General features: G+C 45.3%; 1 protein-coding gene across 1 annotated transcript in view; it reads left to right on the forward strand.

Annotated features, from left to right (window-relative positions):
* Positions 1-719: 719 nt before the first annotated feature.
* The window catches only part of LOC120521920, a 56,966-nt gene continuing 35,809 nt past the window's right edge, over positions 720-21,876 (forward strand). Inside the window, 4 exon segments of the mRNA XM_039743191.1 lie at positions 720-918; positions 921-957; positions 959-2,684; positions 4,223-4,606. Coding sequence (XP_039599125.1) covers positions 720-918; positions 921-957; positions 959-2,684; positions 4,223-4,606 — 2,346 coding nt within the window.

The following is a 21,876-nucleotide window of genomic DNA, read 5'->3' on the forward strand; positions in this document are numbered from 1 at the left end:
TGTGCTGAATGGCCTGTTCTTGTCTAGATTGTTCTAATTCTAATTCTAACTAATTTAGGCTCTATCACCACGAATCGAAGTTAAGAAATGTTTTACGAGGGGGACAGCATCAAGCGGTTGTATCAATAGTGGAATGGGTTGTAAATGCCGTGAAACACGCATATCCAGATGCGAGAGACGCGGAAGATATTGATAGATCGTGGCGTACAGCTTCTGAAGCAATTCAGCAGCTGCGAGAAATGGGTGTGCAGGCAGCTATTTATAAAGTTGCACCAGGAGGTGCGTTTACTGGCCCAGATAATGAAGCCTTCACTGCTGGCATGCGAAACCGTTTAATAAAAAATGCACCGCATCATTTAAAAGGGGCTCTATTATCTATGCTCGCCGGAGTTAATCAACAGACAGTATGGGATGTGGCGCATTATTGGGCCAGTTAGATGAATTGGGAGCAACGGTATCGGCTGGGCAAAAACCAGTTAGAGCTATAGCAGGGCATACAATACAAAGAGTAAGCCGTTCAAAAATGGTGCGTGATCTGATAGAAGCAGGAATAAAGAAAATAGAAATCGATGGTAAACCAACAGGGGAAATTTTTCAGAAATGGCAAGCTATGCGAAAGTCTAAAAAAGACGAAGGCAGGATCCCTCCAACCGCACCGCCTAGTGAGGAGGAAACAAAATACTCCGAACATAAACCGAAACGCTTTTTTAACTTTCGGAATGAGTGGCGTACACCGCGTCCGACATATTGAGGAGACGGCAGGTCTCCTGCAGGCGGGGAGGTACGGCTCATTCATGCAGGAGACCGACGCCCGACGTCCGCTAACTATTTACTGGGGTAAAGGAAAAACCACATCAGGTTATGGCACTTATGGATACGGGGCAGAAGTTACTTTAATTCACGGGAATCCACATAACTATTCGGACCAATTGTTAATGTAAACGGATACGGAGGCAGATATCCAGGCGAAACTAATCACAGTACACTTAGCAATAGGAAAGTCACCCTCTTTTAAAGCTAAGGTGCTTGTCTCAGAATTGCCTGAATATATTCTGGGGATAGATATTCTTACAGGAAAGTCATTCCAAACAGAATGGGGAACATTTTCTTTTGGGATTCGTAATGTCATGTGTAGAATAGTAAAAGCAATAGTAAGAGGAAAGGCAAAATGGACCCCTTTAGAAATTCCAGTCCCTGACACACCTGTAAATTTAAAACAGTATCGTTTGCCAGGAGGTTTGCAAGAAATAGGAGAAACAGTGGAAGAGTTATTGCGGGTAGGAATTATTCGACCTGCAGTTAGCCCTTTCAATTCTCCAGTGTGGCCAGTCAGAAAACCGGATGGTTCATGGAGAATGACAATCGATTACAGAGGTCTAAATGCTAAAGCACCACAATTGACTGCTGCAGTTCCTGATATTGTGACCATCATAGAAGACATCATGGCTAATGCAGGAGAGTGGCATGCTGTCATAGACCTGGCTAATGCGTTTTTCTCTATTCCAATTGCAACCCAAAGTCAAGATCAGTTTGCATTTACATGGAAGGACAGACAGTACACCTTTCAAGTACTGCCACAGGGATACCTACACAGCCCTACTTTGTGCCATGGACTTGTAGCAAGAGATCTGGCTACCTGCTCAGATTTGGAAAAGGTACGATGTTTCCATTATGTGGATGATATAATGTTAACTGGGGATGAAGCATCAGTAACAAAGGCATTGCCAGTTTTAATATCCCACATGGAGAGCAGAGGATGGGCTATCAATAAAGACAAAATCCAAGGACCCGCCAGAGAAGTTAAATTCCTGGGCATGATGTGGTTTGGACCAGAAAAACGAGTGCCCCAAAAAGTAATAGACTCTTTGCAGAAATTAAAGGCACCAACTAACAAAAAAGAAGCTCAATCCTTTGTGGGTTTAATGGGCTTTTGGAGAGCATTTGTGCCACATTTGGGACTAATTTTAAGACCTATACATGATGTTGTCAAGAAAAAGGCACAGTTTGAATGGACAGAAAAACAACAAGCTGCTTTTGAGGCAGCTAAAGAAGCTTTAGTCCAACACCAAGGACTGGGACCTTTAAAAGCTAATTTGCCTTTTGAACTGGAAGCCACAGAACAGAATAATATTGCTACGTGGAGCCTTTGGCAAAAACATAATCAAAAACGTGTGCCCATCGGCTTCTGGAGTCGACAACTGACAGGCTCACAGACTAAATATACACCACTTGAAAAACAGCTTCTTACAGCATACTGGGCTCTTTTACACACTGAAAGACAGACAGGTCCTGCTCCGGTAAAGCTACGTACTAACTTGCCCATTGCTGGGTGGGTTAGAGATAATGGCCTGGGAGCGAGAGCAGGCGCTGCCCAAAATCAGACTTTATGCAAGTGGAAATGGTATTTACAAGCCAGAGCACACTTTGAAGGCAAAGACACGAGTGCCTTACAAGGGGCTATGGCCGGAGCTGTGATTTATGAGGATCCAGAGGACATACCACCTGTTGTGCCTGTAGTGGAGTCGCCCTTTAAAGAAGCACCAGCATACAGTCATTTGACACCAGCGCAACAGGAGAACAGCTGGTTCACAGACGGGTCAGCAACTATGGAAGGAGGAAAAAGGCTTTGGAGAGCAGTGGCTTATCAACCTCACACTGAGACCATCCTGAAGCAACAGGGGAAGGTAAATCAAGCCAATGGGCTGAACTTATTGCTGTCGCTATGGCATTAACAGAAAATCAAAGCTTCCCTGTTGTTGTTTATACTGATAGCTGGGCAGTTTTCAAGGACTAACAGTGTGGATCACAATGTGGAAAAGGGCTGCTTGGACTATTCATGGGAGAGAACTGGGGTGGCACAGAACTGTGGGAGCAGCTTTGGACAATGGGCACAAGAGGGAAACTCTCATTGGTCATGTAGATGCCCATGCCCTCTGATATCCCTGAAGGCTTTATAACCAACAAGCTGATCTAATAGCTGCTGTTCGAGAAATCAACCTGGAAAAAGCCTTGTAGCAAGTGAAGACCTGTGCACCTATGCTGAAGTAAATGTAATCGAGCCTTCCTTAATATCATTAGCAAGGTGGGCTCATGAAACATCAGGACACATGGGAACAGAAAACATATCAATGGTGTCATCAGCGATGTATTCCAGTCACTATTGATATTGTTAAACAAATAGTGAACAATTGCTCCACATGTACAGAAGTAAAACAATGGCCCCTACAGAAGAAGGCAACTGGTAAACTGAAGAGAGGAATGGGACCAGGACAAATTTGGCAGGTGGATTACATTGGGCCACTGCCACGAGAAAATAAACTATTATATGCTTTAACTGCAGTAGATACCTATTCTGGACTGTTACAAGCTTATCCATCAACAAGAGCTGACCAGAAAGCTACACTTAATGGACTGAGCCAGTTAATCCAAGCATATGGAGTGCCTGAAGAAATCCAAAGTGATCAGGAAGCCACTTTGCTGGAAGAGACGTACAAGAGTGGGCTCAAGGAGCTGGCATTCAATGGACTCTGCATATCCCTTATCACCCACAGGCTGCAGGACTTATTGAGAGAATGAATGGCCTGTTGAAAGAACAAGTTAAAAAACTAACTGGGCATAATCATCTTAAAGGCTGGACTAAAGTTTTAAAGCAAGCCTTATTTAATCTCAATAATCGTCCGTTGGCTGGGTCCACACCTTTATGAGACATCAAAATGTCGGAGGAGAGCCACCTGTGTGTGCCCTCCGCCTGACAACAATTAGTCCACTGGCAAACAATGAATTAACTCCCACAGGGTTATTGGTTAGGGCACCTAAATCACTTACAATCAAGTTAAACTCCTCAGAAAGACTCAGCTTGGGAATAACAGGTCAGTGGCCAAAGGAATGGGAGGTGAGAATAAATGTTGAAATGCTTGTAACAGATGCATGTTTAACAGGGACATTAGAGATCTGTGTAAATGAATGGTATTTAGCTTTAGAAAATCAAGGCAGTAAAGACATACACATAGCTGAAGGACAGGCCATATGTAAATTGCACATAGACAAAGTCACACCTGTTTCAGTCAGTATTGCGCAGTTTAAAGGAGAAATTGGAGGGAAGGTATGGGTTTTAACCCAGGGCAAAAGCCAGGGCAGGAGAAATAATAACTGCAGGACCAGGAGACACTAGAATGGTTCTTTTAACGGGCTCTCAGTCGCCCCTCTGCTTTCCCTTACACAGATTATCCTCACGTGTGGAATAATCGGGATAGATGGTTTCTGGACCGGATGGAGTCGATGCACCCCCTATAACAAAGTCTTTTGGGCTGCTGCTACGCCAGAAATGGAAAGGCATGTAACCTTGAACTTCACCCTTACCAAGAACTGTACCTGGCAGTTACGAGACAAGACATCTACGCCTCCATTTCACATGAAACTGGAATATCCTGACCTGTTACCTTTACCTGTGAGGACCTATGAAGACACTGAAATAACTGTGACTGTGCATAATAACGCATCTGTCTGGTTGGCTATGATGAACTGTAAACCTGATTCTAATGGACTATCATGTTGGACAATTGAAGGGGGGCAACAAATGACTGCAATATCAACACCCGAAAATGATGTAATATTATATGTGTTTAAACAGGAAGCAACAACAAATGTAAAGGTACCAGTAATGTTATGGGAAATTCATAAGACTAGAAGAGGGAATGGTTATCCTATTTGATGCAACATTACTGAGACAAATGAAAGGTTGTAAAAAGCTAGGATAGCTCATAAAATAATTACTGTAGCACTCAACATTAATGTTAGTGGGTTTGATATAAAACGTCACGAGTTTCCAAGAAAAGAACACATATTACCACGCAGTACAGGTGCAACATATAATTGTAGAAATATACAATCCCTATGGCCTCCTCATAAGGTAGAAATAAAACGAAGGCCAAAACGAGACATGTGGGGAGCTATAGGAACTGGATTAGGATAGGAGGTTTAGGTTTAGGATCTCTTAATACTACTGATATAGCAGCAATATATCACAAAATATCATCTATTGGTGTGAAACAAGCCAATAGTTTGCAAACTTTGGCTCATTGGGGGCCTGAGTTGGCAGACAGGCATATACAGGAGTTGCTATTATGGAAGGCTCACCATGGGTGGTTAAATGAGTCCTTATGGACTGGTTTACAAAGTCAATGGGCCATAGATGAAGAATCAGCTTGCTATTTAAAACAGATTATTGCTATACAGCAGTATTTAAATTTTAAGACAGATTGGGGATTAAAACCCCAACATTGGAAAAGAATTAAAATTACCAGCAGACTGGTGGTTGCAGCCTAAGTCCTTCATGTGCGAGGAATCAATATGCCAAGCTGTATTTCAGGTAGCAACCACTGCTGAAGAAGACAATGTTTGGTGTCCGTTTCATGTTTTACCTGTTTACTAGGAGGAACATGGTGGACACCCATAGTAGATAGACAATGGATAGATCTAAATAATAATACTGTTGAACCTGCCTTTTGTTATAACTGGCAAGAAGGGTTCGTATGTCAAAGGGTGGGTACATTGCCACACCCCTGTTTGCATCCTTTAGCTGGGACTGTTATTGGCGCCAAATAGCAGTAAACTCCACTGAAGTGTTTCAAACTGATACCACTTCTGCATGTGCAGTGACAGTAAATAACATCACTTGGAGTGATGGTACCTACTACGAGGGCCCAGGGTATCCTGTCGCACCAATGTGAGTAATATACGAGATGACTATTATGGAAGAACCTACATGTTAACTACATGGGAGGATATACATTGGGAAGCAGAAGCTAACCCATCTCCTGATTTACATTTGCCTATGAAATAGAACTACCTAAATATAAAGCGATTTTAGAGCATGCTAAACAATATGAACATCTTTTTAATGTAACGTTACAAAAAGCAAGGGACCTACTAGTAAGATTGAAAACAGATGAAACAAAAGTAATTACCTCTGCAGAAGAAATTGAAGAAATATCTACACATCACTGGTGGGACTTTTTCACTAAGTGGTCACCATCAAGTAATACTATGGTAAATGTACTTGTTCATCCAATTGTGCTGTTAATTATTATTATTATCATTTTACCATTACCAATATTTACTTACATTTGCGTATTAGACGGGTAAAGCAGGAGCTAGACCGACACTACACCCCACGACGTTACAAGCATTCTTGAGGAGCTGTTTACATTGTGAAGGGGGACTGAGTACCTTTTGCTTTGTGAATAAGATTCTCAGGGATTGTTTTGTCACAGATCCAGTGACAAAGGGTGGTCTGTTATACTAAGGTTGTTATAATATTAATAATTGTGTCACTGTACCTGTTATTCATTTCTTTCAATGTATTTTTCATTCATTTTTTCTGTGTAACATGCCATGCAGAGCTGAGCCAGCTTTAGCACAGGGTGTCACCTTTCAGAAGTGCTGCGCTGGCCAAAGCATGAGACAGACAGGAACAGCTGTGGTCACCCTAAAAGGCCTAGTGTTATATGATCTGATGGTCTGATTCTTAGCTCAGTTTGTCTACCTTGTTTGGCATGAGACCAGGAGGCTTTGGTCATGGGAATACAATATAAGGAACGCTGGAAACAGTCCAAGCTTTGAAGACCTGAGGGAGTGAAGCATCGACTCAATAACCGCCTCCGTTGTGACAGCAAAAAGCCATTTCTACATGACCAAGTCTCCGTGGGTCATAATGCAATGTGTCTGGTCTTTCCTGATCTATAGCAACGTAAGCCGCATTAAACAAGCTAAGTATATTCTGTCTTTTCTGTGACTTTGTGCCGCCTATCGCGAAAAGAGGGATATCGCCGTTATTATACATATTTAATTAAAGGGTTATTAAAACCGCCGCAATATAAAAGAACATATTTCCACGGAGCTAACACTCCCATCGGAAACAGCTAGTCAATGGAAATAAAGTAATCGCTTTATTTTATTCCAACAGTAACATTTCCATTGTTGCTTGCCATTTGATATTACGCGACAATGGTGTAAGAATATTACCTTTATTCACAGGGATGTCTGGTATTATCGATCCGCCAACTGCTTTATATGTCAGGACGGCATAGTTAAAAAGTTAATGGTGGCAGTGATGGATGATCCTCCTTCCCGTGATACTAGGAAGAAATTGGGTCGACATAAATAGCGGTGATACAGGCACTTTTTCTGCGATCACTAGGTCTAGTCACAGATGTGGATTCAGCACCCTCAACTTCCTCCACACCATGTACACAGCTGGCAGAGGAGCGGACTTCAGCCTCTGGTGATGACGAAGAAACTCCTGGGACGTTGCAACCCGAGATGTCATCAGCACATGCTCAAACAGCTCGGGACGAAAACCCCCTTGAGGTGGAATCTAATCCTCTCTCACGTCTACAGTTTCAATTCAGGCAGACGCCGGCATCATTTAAAAGGGAGCAATGGAATGACGACTCCCTTAAATTTGCAAAGAATGCAGTCATTCTAATAGACGCCAACGCACCTCACATCCAATACCACAGAGTCCTCACTTTGTGCTTAATAATGATCTGTTATACCAGGTGGCAGAGCATGAAGGACAGATGAGGTCGCTGTTGTAAGTACCACGGACTTACGCGACAGGTCTGTGAACTAGCACATACCCATCTGCTGGGAGCCCATTTGGGCCCGAAAATACACTTGAGAGAATTAAGCTCCGATTTTTGACCCAGAATTAACGAGGAGGTTCGCGCTTTTGTACATCCTGTCCGAATGTCAATTGAGGCAAATTCCTAGGGGACCGTGCTCCTCTAGTTCCCTTACCCTTAATAGATAACCCTTTTGAACGCATTGGGGTTGACCTGGTGGGACCCCTAGAGCCCTCAGCCAGAGGTCATAAATATATAATGGTCCTGGTAGATTATGCTACCCGGTTTCCAGAGACTGTTCCGCTGCGCTCAGCTACTTCAAAAGCTATCGCACGGAATAAGTTGGGGTATTTGCGTGTGTCGGAATCCTAAAGAAATCCTGACGGATCAAGAGACTTCTTTCACCTCGCAGACGTTCAGGAGACTGCCAAGCTACTTCAAATAAAACACTTAAAGACAGAGGTATATCATCTTCAAACCGGCGGTGTTGTGGAGAGGTTTAATCAAACTCTCAAACAGATGTTGCATAAAGTAGTCAATGAGGACGAAAGGAACTGGGATCAGCTCCTCCCCTTGTCCTTTTGCATATCGGAAGTCCCACAAGCCTCCACGGGTTCTCACCTTTTGAATTGCTATATGGACGACAAGCCCGGGGCATATTGGACATTTTAAAGGAAGAATGGGAGGAAGAGGCACTCCCCTCTACAAATATAGTAGAATATATCGCGAGTTACGCGATAGATTTGAAAAATTAGACCCATATTGAAAACGCATATGGAAAAGGCGCAAGCAGCTCAGGCCCGATGCTATAAACGGGTGCGTCTCTGCGGGAGTTCTGCCGGAGACTGTGTCATGGTTTTACTTCCTACCTCTCATTCCAAATTACTGGCTCATTGGCAAGGCCCTTATGAAATTAAGGAGAGGAAGGGGCTGGTCGACTATTTGGTGAAACAACCGAATCGTCGACCCAGTGAGCGGATTTATCATATTAATCTGCTGAAACCATGGAAGGACATGGATTCCGAGCCCTCCTCTGGACAGCTCCGCGCTCTCTTCGCTCATCAATTACACCTTAATTTCAGAGACAATTTGACACCCCAGTAACGCCAGGAGCTTGAAGCCGTTATCCTGTCTGTCCCTGAGGTAGTCAGTGAAAATCCAGGTCGGACCACCCTGTTTGCATATGACATTGTGACGAAACCTGGGGTTATAGTCCGAGAATGCCCATACAGAATTCCTGAGGCAAAAAAGGCTGAAGTGGAGTTGGAGATCAGACTAATGCTGGAACTAGGTATGATTGAGGAAAGTTATAGTCCCTGGTCCAGTCCTATCATTATGGTCAGTAAGCCTGATGGAAGTTAGAGGTTTTGCAATGACTTCCGTCGGCAACCAAGTCTCCCAATTTGACGCCTATCTGATGCCGTGAGTGGATGACCTCCTCGAGTGGCTAGGACATGCCAAATTTTTGACTACTTTAGATATGACTAAGGGGTACTGGCAGGTTCCTTTAACAGACTCGCTAAGGAAAAGACAACATTCAGCACCCCTAGCGGTCGATGGCAGTATCGTGTCCCTCCATTTGGATTACATGGGGCATCTGCGACCTTCCAATGTCTGGTGGATAAAGTGCTCCATCCTCATAATTCATATAGTGCTGCCTACTTGGATGACATTGTCATCTATTCCAACACCTGGGAGGAACACATACAGCAGGTTGGAGCTGTATTGCGGACACTGGCAAAAGCTTTTTCGTATCAACCCAAAAAGTGTTACTTTGGGTTGGTGAGGCCAAATATTTAGGCTATCAAGTGGGCCGAGGTATGCTGAGACCACAGTGTTCTAAAATAGATGCCATTGTGAATTGGCCCCGTCCGATAACCAAGAGGCAAGTTCAGGCCTTTCTCGGCTTAGGGGTTACTACCGCCGGTTTGTACCCCGGTTTTCCGAGAGCTACGCCCTTTACAAACCTCACAAAGAAGGGTCGACCTAATCACTTGGTATGGGATGAGATATCAGAGGCTGCATTCAGTGACTTGACACTGGCCCTTACGTCAGCTCCTATATTAAAGGCACCAGACTTTTCTTTACCTTTCATTCTCCAGACGGATTCTTCGGACACAGGTCTTGGAGCCGTGCTGAGCCAAAGCGTCGATGGAGTTGAACACCCCATTATGTACCTGAGCCGGAAACTATTGGATCAAGAAACTAGGCATGTGGCAGTGGAGCGGGAGGCTTTGGCTATTAAATGGTAGATTACTCAGCTGAGATATGACCTCTTGGGATGTGAATTAACTCTTGTGACGGACCATGCACCCTTACAGTGGATGGCCTTGCACAGGGAGTCCAATCCACGGGTCACGAGGTGGTTTTTGGATCTACAGCCATATAAGTATTCGGTCGTTTATCACCGGGTGTTCTGCAAGCCAATGCCGATGCCCTTTCTAGATGTCACAACTTCGAAGGTACGCCCGACCCAACGGGTCTGGGCTGAGGGCCATGTCACACACATGCGAATAGGGGGACGGTGTGTGGACCAAGTAAAGGCAATTCCACGCCAGATGAGGGGAGGGCGGGGTGCATTAAACCTTCTCCTGCTATCTCTACAGACCAGCCGGGAAAACCTATCTGAGTCAAGAACGTCACTTCTAGTTCCGGCACCCAGAAGAACATCATTCCGGTCTAGGGCCCAGGCTGATGTCAGAGAAACATCACTTCCGGTCACCCAACATAATTTATTGTCAACATACATCACTTCCTGTCTTACCACTTAAAACCGCCATCTTTTCCAACCTTCATCAGTTCTGTCTTGGACTCTGTACAATCAACTACACTGTTGAATGAAAAACAAACCTTTGCAGCCAGGAATATTTTACGGTGGCTGCACCAAACCTTTTACGTGTGTCAAGTCTCTTCCTTTTTACACTATATATACAGTATATATATATATATATATATATATATATATATATATATATATATATATATATATATGCTGTGGCTGGCGCCTGCCTAGGGTTTGTTTCCTGCCTTGCACCCTGTGTTGGCTGGGTTTGGTTCCAGCAGACCCCGTGACCCTGTGTTAGGATATAGCGGGTTGGATGATGGATGGATGGAGATATATATATATATATATATATATATATATATATATATATATATATATATATATATATATATATATATATATATATATATATATATATACTAACAATATACCAGCTTACGAGAGAGAGTAGTGTGTTAAAGAAGTAATGAAAAGAAAAGGATATATTTTGAAAATAACTTAACATGATTGTTAATGTAATTGTTTTGTGACTGTTGTGAGTGATGAGTGTTGCTGTCATATATATATATATATATATATATATATATATATATATATATATATATATATATATATATATATATATATATATATATATACATACACACACATATATAAACATATATATATTGTGAAACCTGGCCCGCACAGACAGACGGACAGCATATTTTGCTCCACACACTTTTATTTACACTAATATTATTTACAATACGTGCTCACGTGCACCCCAGTGTCTCCTCGACCGATTTCCCCAAAGTCCAGGCCCACAGTCTCTGTGCTTTTGTCCTGGCCGCCTCCTGTCCTCTCCAGCTCTGTCCACTTCCACCCGACATCCACCAATGACTGGAGGGAGGCGGCCCCTTAAATAATGCCCCGGATGAGCCCCAGGTGCTTCCTCCATCCTTGGCCACGCCCCAGCGTGGCGGAAGTGTCGGCTGCCTTCCTGGCCGCTCTCCGGGCGCCACACAATGTCTTCCCCCCGGCACTTCCTGGTGTGGCGGAAGTGTCGGGTTCCCGGATAATCAGGCACCGGGGCGCCGCCTGGCGGTGGCCACGGGTCCCTACAGGGCTGGGCTTCAAAGCCCTGTACCTGAGGCCCCGTGCCTAACCAGGACGGACGCCCCACTCTGTCTGGAGGAGGCACTGCGCCTCCTCCGGTCCTCCAAGCGCCCCGCCGGGCTCCTGCCCCGACCGGCAACGCGCGGGATAAACCGGCATCGGCGCCGCCTGGCGGTGACCACGGGCCCCTACAGGAAGGGCTTCCATGCCCTCAACCCGTGGCCCCAACAGAACCAGGACGGACGCCCCCTCGCGGTCTGGAGGAGGCACAAGCCCTCCTCACGCCCTCCTGGGCGCCCCGCCGGGCTCCACGCCCGGCCGGGGGCCACAGTGCCCCACCGCTAGCGAGGACACGCATGGGTCCGAACGGCACAACCCAACGGGCAGCACGTCCCCAGCGAGGGTCCTACTATGTCCCCAGGGTCCAACACGGCACCCTGGGACATCTCTTCGCACCCTCGCCGCGCAACGTCCCCTGTGGTCTGCGCCGCTCTCGCCCCCGCTGTTCCCCCCAGCGGGGTCACTGTAGGCCTCCCGGCGTGGAGCACCCGCGGAGCGGGCCGCTCCAGGCGGGCAGGTCCCCGCCGACGCCGGGCCTCAGCGCCGTCGGGCTTCGGGCCTGTAAAATAAAGAAAAAGAGGGCCAGAAGCACAGCCAGGACACTCATCCCGAGCGCTCCGTCGGTCTCCGTATCGACCGTGCTCTGCCCCCCTCCGACAACCCCCAACTTGCCTGCTGAAGTCCTCCGCCGCAGGTTCCATGCCCGCTCGCTCGTCCTGCACGCTCGCAGGCAGGCTCGCCCAGCCGCCCAGGGATCTCCTCTGCCCGCACAGCGGGCGCCCTTCTCCGGACGCCGCGCCCAGCGCGCGTCCTCTTCCTATCGGAGGAACCGGCATTCACCCTTCGGTTCCTCCTTCTTTCTTGGACGCTGACGGTCTGGGTCTGAGCACAGCAAAGCTCAAATCCAGCCCGTCTGCGCCCAGGCAGAGCGACGGAGACAGTTGCAGGCTTGGGCGCAGGGCGCTAGGACCCAGGGCACTCAGCAGCCCGATCCTACCGCCCCTGCATATTCGAGCTCCTCGCCTCGCTAGCTGTCTGCACCGCGCCTGCGGTCGGGAGGTTGCTTACTTGGAGCTGATCGGCCCGTAAACGGTCACAGCCATGTTCGCAAAGCTCCCCGCTTGCTTTACGGGGACGGTACTACTCACCCACCCCGCCGTGTTCTGCCGGCCTCGGTTCCAGCGCGCGCCGATCCTCCGTCTCACTCGGTGTCAGTCCCGACGCGACCGCCTTCTCCATCAGCTGCTCACACTGCGCGGCGAGAACACGTAGCAGCTCCTCTAAAGACGGCTTGGCGGGCCGAAGGGACTCCTCCGACGCACGCCGAGCCGCTGGTGGAAAGAGAGAGACAGACGTCGGTGGGCTTACCTGTCCATCAGCTCCACGCGACGCCTGCCTCCTCTGGGCCACTCCCTCTGGCCCAATCGGGTCTCGGTTTGGCACGAGACTGGCGCTCCTTGGGCCCGCTCTATCCAATCATCGGCGGCACGCAAGACACACCGCCAATCCCGTGCCTGTCAGCTGGCGGGACTTCCAGCCCGCGCCATCTTGTCTCCCCTGTTTTGGCTGCGGAGACGTGCCTCTTCGCCGCACCGCAGCTGCGGCTTCGACTTCGCTTCTCAGCGCCGTCGCCGCCGCTGCCGACAGCCCGCGGGCCCGGCGCGTTCCTGCCACAGACGCTGATCCGTTCGACCCTCCCTGCGGAGAACAAGGTACATCCAACCCGCAGGGCAGGGTACTCACCTCCCAATCCCGCCGTGCTGAGGCCCCTGCCTCGGTGTGGCCTTCATCGGGCCACGCCGGCCTGGCTGTCCGCTCCAACAACGCTGCTCGAGCCCGCTGCGCCCAGCGAGGTCCGCTCCTCCTCCGCACCGGGATGGCCTTTCTTCGTCCGGGCGGTTTCCGTAAACGCCCCGCTGCCGGCACGGCCGCTCCTGCGCCAGTGTGGGGTCCGTGCCGCGCCGGGCCGCTCACAGAAATATTTGATTTTGAAGCAGGTCCCCGCCTTGTACCAGACGGATCATCCGCACTACCACGCCACTGGGAAACCTGGCCCCGGCACAGACAGACGGACAGCATATTTTGCTCCACACACTTTTATTTACACTAATATTATTTACAATACGTGCTCACGTGCACCCCCAGTGTCTCCTCGCACCGATTTCCCCAAAGTCCAGGGCCCACAGTCTCTGTGCTTTTGTCCTGGCCGCCTCCTGTCCTCTCTCCAGCTCTGTCCACTTCCACCCGACATCCACCAATGACTGGAGGGAGGCGGCCTTAATAATGCCCGGATGAGCCCCAGGTGCTTCCTCCATCCTTGGCCACGCCCCAGCGTGGCGGAAGTGTCGGCTGCCTTCCTGGCCGCCTCCGGCGCCACACAATATCTTCCCCGCACTTCCTGGTGTGGCGGAAGTGTCGGGTTCCCGGATAATCAGGCACCGGGCGCCGCCTGGCGGTGGCCACGGGTCCCTACAGGGCTGGGCTTCAAAGCCCTGTACCTGAGGCCCCGTGCCTAACCAGGACGGACGCCCCCACTCTGTCTGGAGGAGGCACTCGCCTCCTCCGTCCTCCAAAGCGCCCCGGCCGGGCTCCTGCCCCGACCGGCAACCGCACGGGATAAACCGGCATCGGGCGCCGCCTGGCGGTGACCACGGGCTCCCTACAGGGAAGGGCTTCCATGCCCTCAACCCGTGGCCCCCAACAGAACCAGGACGGACGCCTCGCGGTCTGGAGGAGGCACAAGCCTCCTCACGCCCTCCTGGGCGCCCCGCCGGGTCCCGCCGCCGGGGCCACAATATACATATCCATACATATACACATATATATATATACACACATACATATATACATACATACATATATATATATATATATATATATATATATACATATATACACATACATCCACATATATATACAAATATATACACACACATCCACATATATATACATATATATACATACATATCTACATATACACACATACATACATACATACATACATACATACATACATACATACATACATATATATATATATAAAGTCATATATACGCTATATAAAGTCAGCGCCAGAATATATAAAGTGAAAACCTGAATATATAAAGTCAGCGTTGGAATTTATAAACTCATTCCTGAATATATAAAATTAAAGTCAAAATATATTGATTGAAACGACTCTGAACTGAAGTAAGTTAACAAAAACGTATTCAGAAGAATAAATTAAAAACACTGTTCAGTTAATGTTTTGAAAATGATGCATTTGCCCTGCCCAGGATTGGTTCCTGCCTTACGCCCAGTGTTGGCTGGGATTGGCTCCAGCAGACCCCGTGACCCTGTGGTCAGATTTAACGGTTGGGAAATGGATGGATATTCCAGCACTGACTTTGTATATTCCGCCGAAGACTTTATATATTGAAGTTATGACTTTATATATTCCAGCGCTTAATTTATATTGTGAGCTGGAGGGCTTCGCTATTACTTGTGGGGATGAAACTTCACTTTGGTAACTGATCATGCTCCACTTCAATGGTTATACCGACAGAAAGATACAAACTCTCGCTCATGAGGTGGTTTCTGGGCTTACAACCTTACCGCTTCACAGTAAAACATCAACCAGGTTCTGAACATGTCAACGCAGACGTATTATCACGACTAAATGAACCTGGTACAGAGAGTCGCTTGATTCACGGGAATGTGAATAAAGCTGAGGGGGAGGGTGTGAGCTGGAGGGCTGATCGCACCCCAAGAAGGTACAGACGCCCTGGGCAAACCAGAACCCTGAAACACAGACTACCCTCACATTGATCCTTAGGGCTCATTTATACTTCACGCTCAGAACGCATCGCGTCAGCATCATGGCTGCCACGCGCTCCCAGCGTTCATTTCACGCGTCCTCTGAGCAGGTCCTCAGAAATTAACGCTGCAGCGCGCGAGTTGCAGTACCAGCAAAAAGTCGGGGGGCGCAGTGTGCTAAAAGTCGGAACGTGACGTCAGAGTCTCTGTTTACTATCTACATGTGACAGAAAGCCTCTATGGAGATCCTTCGGGATCGATGTCGCGCTTTGCTGTTTGATGAGTGGTTCAAAGTGTTGAAGCAAAATGCTGACATACAGATGCATTCGTGGTGCTTTATATTCAAGCGCCGCATATTCCCGATCGTAATTACACGATGCATTTTAAAAGTCTCACATACCATCTTTTGTACCGTCTATTTTTTATTTTTACTTTACCTGCTGTCAGGTCAAGAAGCTCGTGCGATTAAAACTGGGATGACATTTACGATGGTCTGCTTTAATAATAAAGTAAACTACGAGGTTAAAGTGAACATTTCGAGATTAAAGCAGAAATTTCCACTTTAATCACAAATTACACGTTTTCACCGTGTCTTTTATTTTTTTCTCAGTGGCTCAAATACAGCTATACATTATGTTGCCGATGTGAAGTTGCAAAAAATAGACGGCACTGAGACTTTTAAAATGTATCCATCCCGTAGGATCGGCATAGAGGCTTTCTGTCACATGTAGACAGTTCCCGAATGTAATGACACGATACATTTTAAAAGTCTCACATACCATCTTTTGTGTCGTCTTTTTTTAATTTTTTTATTTTTGCAACTTAACAACAGCAACATAATGTATAGCGTTATATTTGAACCACTGAGAAAAAAATAAAGGACACGGTGAAAACGTGTATTTTGTGATTAAAGTGGAAATTTCTGGCCTTAATCTCGAATTGTCCACCTTAACCTCGTAGTTTACTTTATCATTAAAGCAGACCATCATAAACGCGTCATCCCAGTTTTTAATCGCTACGAGCTTCTTGGACCTGACAGCTGCGGCAAGCAGCAATAGATCACCACACAGAACAAATTAAATGTATGATATTCCAACTCTGCACATTTAGAATCTTTAGATTTATACTTGATATCACTTTCATGATGAAATGCATTAAAGTGTGTATGTTACATTTTACATATAATTTCATTTAAATAATGAATACTGTTAATAATTACACATATGGGGGTGTCACGGTGGCGGAGCAATAGCACTGCTGTCTCGCAGGGAGTTACGTTGCTGGTATTTCCTGCTTGTATTCCACACTGTGCTCCGTTTCCTTCCAAAGATAAGCAGATTTGGGGATTTGGTGCCGCTAAAATGACGCTAGTGTATGTGTGCTTGTATTCACCTTGCGATGAGCGGAGACCTCGTCCAGGGATTGTTTCTCAGTCGTGCCCAATGCTTGTTGGAATGGACACATCCCTGGATTGATGGATTTAATCAATAAACATCCTTTCACAGATATTGCGGTAAGGTGTTATCGGAATTTAATAGGTGTTTTAGGCAATTCACAACACAGAGAAACCGAACATGTTCTCACCGTGATAATATCTCACACTGCCACCTGGTGGACTCCTCCAGATTTACGTAAAGTACGCGTGCAAGTATAAACACTTCAACGCTTGCGTAGCAGGAGCGTCCGCTGCAGCATGCGCCGCGTGAAGTATAAATGAGCCCTTACTTTCTCACTTGCGCTATAATGCGTAATGCAAACCTCGCGCGATACTCCGCTAACTTAAAAGCCTTGTGCAGCGCCTGTCAGTTGAAAATTGATTGTTTGCTTGCTTTTATCGCTCTCTCTCTCTGCTCCTAGCAGAACTGTCATCTCTGACTTGTCATGGAGCACGTTTAAGCTCATGTGTTTGCAGTGTGTGAATAAAATCCTTCTTGTTTCTACGACCTCCTGTGTCTCTGTGCAAATCTGTGACCCAAGCGTGACAATATATTCTGACGCTGACTTTATTTAATATTCAAGATTTGACTTTATATATTCCAGTGCTGACTTTATATATTCCGATATATTCCAACAACGTCTTTATATACTCAGATTTTGGGAAGCGCTGATCAATGTAATCGGTGTACCAGGAAATCATGCATTGACACAAGTTCCCTTTACTTGGAATTGAAACTGTGATTAAATGCATTATTTTTTAATGCGTTATGGAGCACATGCATGAAGTTTCTCATCTGTGCGATTGTCAATGTAACCTTTTGTAAGTAGTGCCTGGAGGATTCAGTGTACAGAAACTCTAGAGACAGCGTGTATTAACTTGTGGATTTTTCTGTGAGTATTTGGTGGCAGTCTGACGAAGTTGCTTCGAAGACAGCGTTAAGCTCTGAGCTCAGCTCAGAGCGAAATGAGGTGAATGGGAGGGAGATGATGATGTGACTCCCCACCCGCCTTAACTGTCAATCCCCCACAAACACAGTCTCGGAATTTGCATAAGCACAGCCCTTCACCTACAATTTTAACTTAGTTACAAAGTGATCAAAACTCGTTTATATCCTGCGTCCTCTCATTAAACTTGTATCCGCATTACCTGTGGACATGTGAAACGCCAGCGTAGCGTGTCTATGAACTTAATTTAAACTTCAGGTTTACATCGTGGCTTTATTTCAAGTAGCAGCACTCATGAATATGGTTGTATATGTCACTCGCCGCTTCTTATTGTTTACTGCCTTCTCAATTATATACTGGATGTTTTCTTCAAGCGCTTTTGGAGCTCTTCCTGGTTTTCTACGCACTGCGTTGACAGTCAGATCATGTGATTACGTGGGGCGTGATGATGTCACACGAAACTCCGCCCCCACGGCTTCCAGCTGAACACCATTACAGCATTATGCAGAAAAATAGCTTCCAGTTATGACCATTACGTAGAATTTCGAAATGAAACCTGCTTAACTTTTTGTAAGTAAGCTGTAAGGAATGAGCCTGCCAAATTTCAGCCTTCTACCTACATGGGAAGTTGGAGAATTAGTGATGAGTGAGTGAGTGAGTGAGTCAGTGAGGGCTTTGCCTTTTATTAGTATACTAGCAAAATATCTGCACCAGAAGGAGAAGTAGTGTGTTAAAGAAGCAATGAAAAGAAAAGGAAACATTTTGAAAATAACGTAACATGATTGTCAATGTAATTGTTTTGTCACTGTTGTGAGTGGTGAGTGTTGCTGTCATATATATATATATATATATATATATATATATATATATATATTTACACACACACACATAAACATATATATATATATACACATCTATACATTTACATATATATATACACATATATACATACATATATACACACACATATATATAAACACATATATATACATATACATACATACACACACACATATATAAACATATATATACATATACATACATATCTACATATATACACACACAGCTATTTCAGTATCAGTGCAATACGCTGCTTGTTAAAACGGATAACTCCCGCTCTTACATGCAAGTCTGTGGATATTATGAACTATCGTATTTGTTCAAGTTCTATTTAAATTTTAAATAGAAGGAATTTTTATTTAGTCGACAGAAATATCTTTGGTAGGAATGGTAAAACAGACAGGAATATTATTCCTGAATAAATCAACTCAAACCTTAAACAACTTATAATATTTTGCTCTCCATAAAAATATATCCTGTCTAAATTATACAAGTTAGAAATAAAGTAAACGTTAAAAGAACAAACATTCAAATTTCTTTACTCTTATGTAATTTTATATAAAAATAAACTTAGATTTTAAATATCCCAAAAGATTTTGCTCTCCATAAAAATATATCCTGTCAAAATTATACAAATTCAAATATGAACATGCTGCATAACAAAACCTGGAAATATAAATAAAATGTGTTCCTTTCAGCAATAACAAATCAAATCATTCAGTTGTATTTGCTCATATGTCATTTTAGAGCTGGACGCCTGGCATCTTTTTTGGCACAGGTTCGTTTCTGTTTGGTGTGAGGTTCTGTGTTGTGGAGATTCTCAGGATGGATTGCAGGTGCTCATCAGTGAGGCGACTCCTGTGTGCTGTTTTGTTAGTCTTTATCACTGAGAAGAGCTTCTCACACAGATATGTGCTACCAAACATGCACAAGGTTCGAGCCGCATGTAGACGGACTTTTTGTTCTTCAAAGTCACCAAAGCGCGTGCAAACTCAGTGCGCTCAGTTTATCAGCAAAGTGCGATTTGGGAACACCGTAGTGACGACTTGGTTTAACATTACTTGGCAACAGGGCAAGTGCACTGGTGCATTTGTGTCTCCCATAAAAGCAGCTTCACTTGAAATCACTTTGTGATTGTGCACGGTAAAACGTCCGCTGAAGTGTCAGATTCTTATTTAATTCTTCTGCTTTCTGTATCTTCTGCATTGCATTCAGGTTACCCTGATGTTTTGTCTCATAGTGCCGTCTTAGATTAAATTCTGTAATTACAGCCACATTAGCTCCACAAATGAGACACACGGGTTCAGTAAACATATACTCAGCCTCCCATCGGTTTTAAAGGCTCTATTTTCAGAATCAACTTTTCTCTTCAGCATCGTGTGAGCTAGCTTCGCAATAACTTGCAGCATCATAAGGTAGACTTGATTAACGCGGTAAGTGTTGGCAAGGCAGCTGAAGCGCTGCATTATGGGATCTGTAGTTTATTGTGTTACCAGCGCTTCATATACCCGGCTTTAATAACAATAATACAGTATATAAAATGATCTCGGGGCGGATATAATTACACGGGCCGGATGTGGCCGTGGCCCTTGAGTTTGACACATATGGACTAAATAGAACTTGAAAAGATATATTTTTCAAATGTGATCGCAATTCAGATAGAGTTGACGCGACACTACAGCCTGCATGCCTCAATAAGTCATCCTCCCTCGCTCTTACTTTTTACCGCTCATCTAATGAATACACTGAGTATGGCTTTACCAAAACAATCATTGATGGCGAATAAAGTATCCATTATTCGAGTATGTAGATCGGGATATATATATATATATATATATATACCCGCGTATTGCAGCGAGAAGTAGTGTGTTAAAAAGCTAGAAAAGAAAAGGGAACATTTTAAAAATAACGTAACATGACTGTCAATATACAGTATTTGTTTTGTGAGTGTTACTGAGTGTTGCTGTCATCAAGGATTTGATTATCATTATTTCTTTCAATCAGGTTCGTATTTGTAGGATGTGTTGTGTTCAAGTTACATTCCGTGTTTGTCAATCGTTGTAAAGATGACAGGTTTCATTCATCGATTCGTTTCTTACTGCATCAATAAACAGCTCGTCTTCTTCTTTATCTGAGACCTGACACACTGCATGCACGGTTTTTTACACTGTCTTCCTTTAGCGGGACATTGACTTTTTCCACGTGTGCTTTGTTTCCGCAGTAGCTGGATTTATGAATATGCTGTATCAGGACGCTTCATATTTTTGCTGCCTTTTCAATTGTGTAATTCGGTTTTGTTCAGCCTCTTTGGAACTGTTGCTTTTATCTGTGCACGCGCCAGTTCACGTGAGCCGCTCGGTGTACATGCATCGAAGGTTCCCAGCTGTGCTGGTGCCATCTCGTGCTATGTCCATGGCTGTATTTAATGTTACCTTAGTCCTGGCACTTAAAACTTTCTCTCGCAGTTTAGCTGAGTTTGTGTCAAACACCACCCTGACCATCTCATCTTCCTCTCCATAAGCACAGTCCTTCACCCGTGAATATTTAGTGGCAGTTTGCTATTGGATTGCCGCTGACGGACGGCCTTATATGGGCAGGCACTAAATTACAAACGCCAGCGCAGCCTGTCTATGAACTTAATTTAAAGTGTAGGTTTACATCGTGCTTTGTTTCAAGTAGCAGAACTCATGAATATGGTTGTATATGTCACTCGCCGCTTCTTATTGTTTCGCTGCCTTCTCAATTATATAATGCATGTTTTCTTCAGCGCTTTTGAGGTCTTCCTGGTTTTCTATGTACTGCGTGATTACGTGGGGGTGATGATGTCACACGAAACTCTCCCCACGGCGTTCAAGCTCATCTCCATTACAGTAAATGGAGAAAACAGCTTCCAGTTATGACCATTACGCGTAGAATTTCGATATAAAACCTGCCCAACTTTTGTAAGGAAGCTGTAAGGAATGAACCTGCCAAATTTCAGCCTTCCACCCACACGGGAAGTTGGAGAATTAGTGATGAGTCAGTGAGTGAGTCAGTGAGTGAGGGCTTTGCCTTTTATTAGTATATATATATATATATATATATATATATTGTCACGCGACGCCACAGTAGGAGGCCATGGATTGATTCGAGATAGCACCTGGGAAACCATCCGCCGCCAGGGAATGGTGGGGTATTAACTTTCTCCCTCTGCTTCCTCGTAGAAAGAAAGACCTTCCTGCACCATAGCTCTGGATTGACCGCAGTGCGGTACTTCCGCCCTTCCTCCGCCATCTTGCCCTGACGTCATCC

This window comes from Polypterus senegalus, unplaced genomic scaffold (genome assembly GCF_016835505.1).
Source record: "Polypterus senegalus isolate Bchr_013 unplaced genomic scaffold, ASM1683550v1 scaffold_2789, whole genome shotgun sequence".
In the NCBI taxonomy this organism is placed as follows: domain Eukaryota; kingdom Metazoa; phylum Chordata; class Cladistia; order Polypteriformes; family Polypteridae; genus Polypterus; species Polypterus senegalus.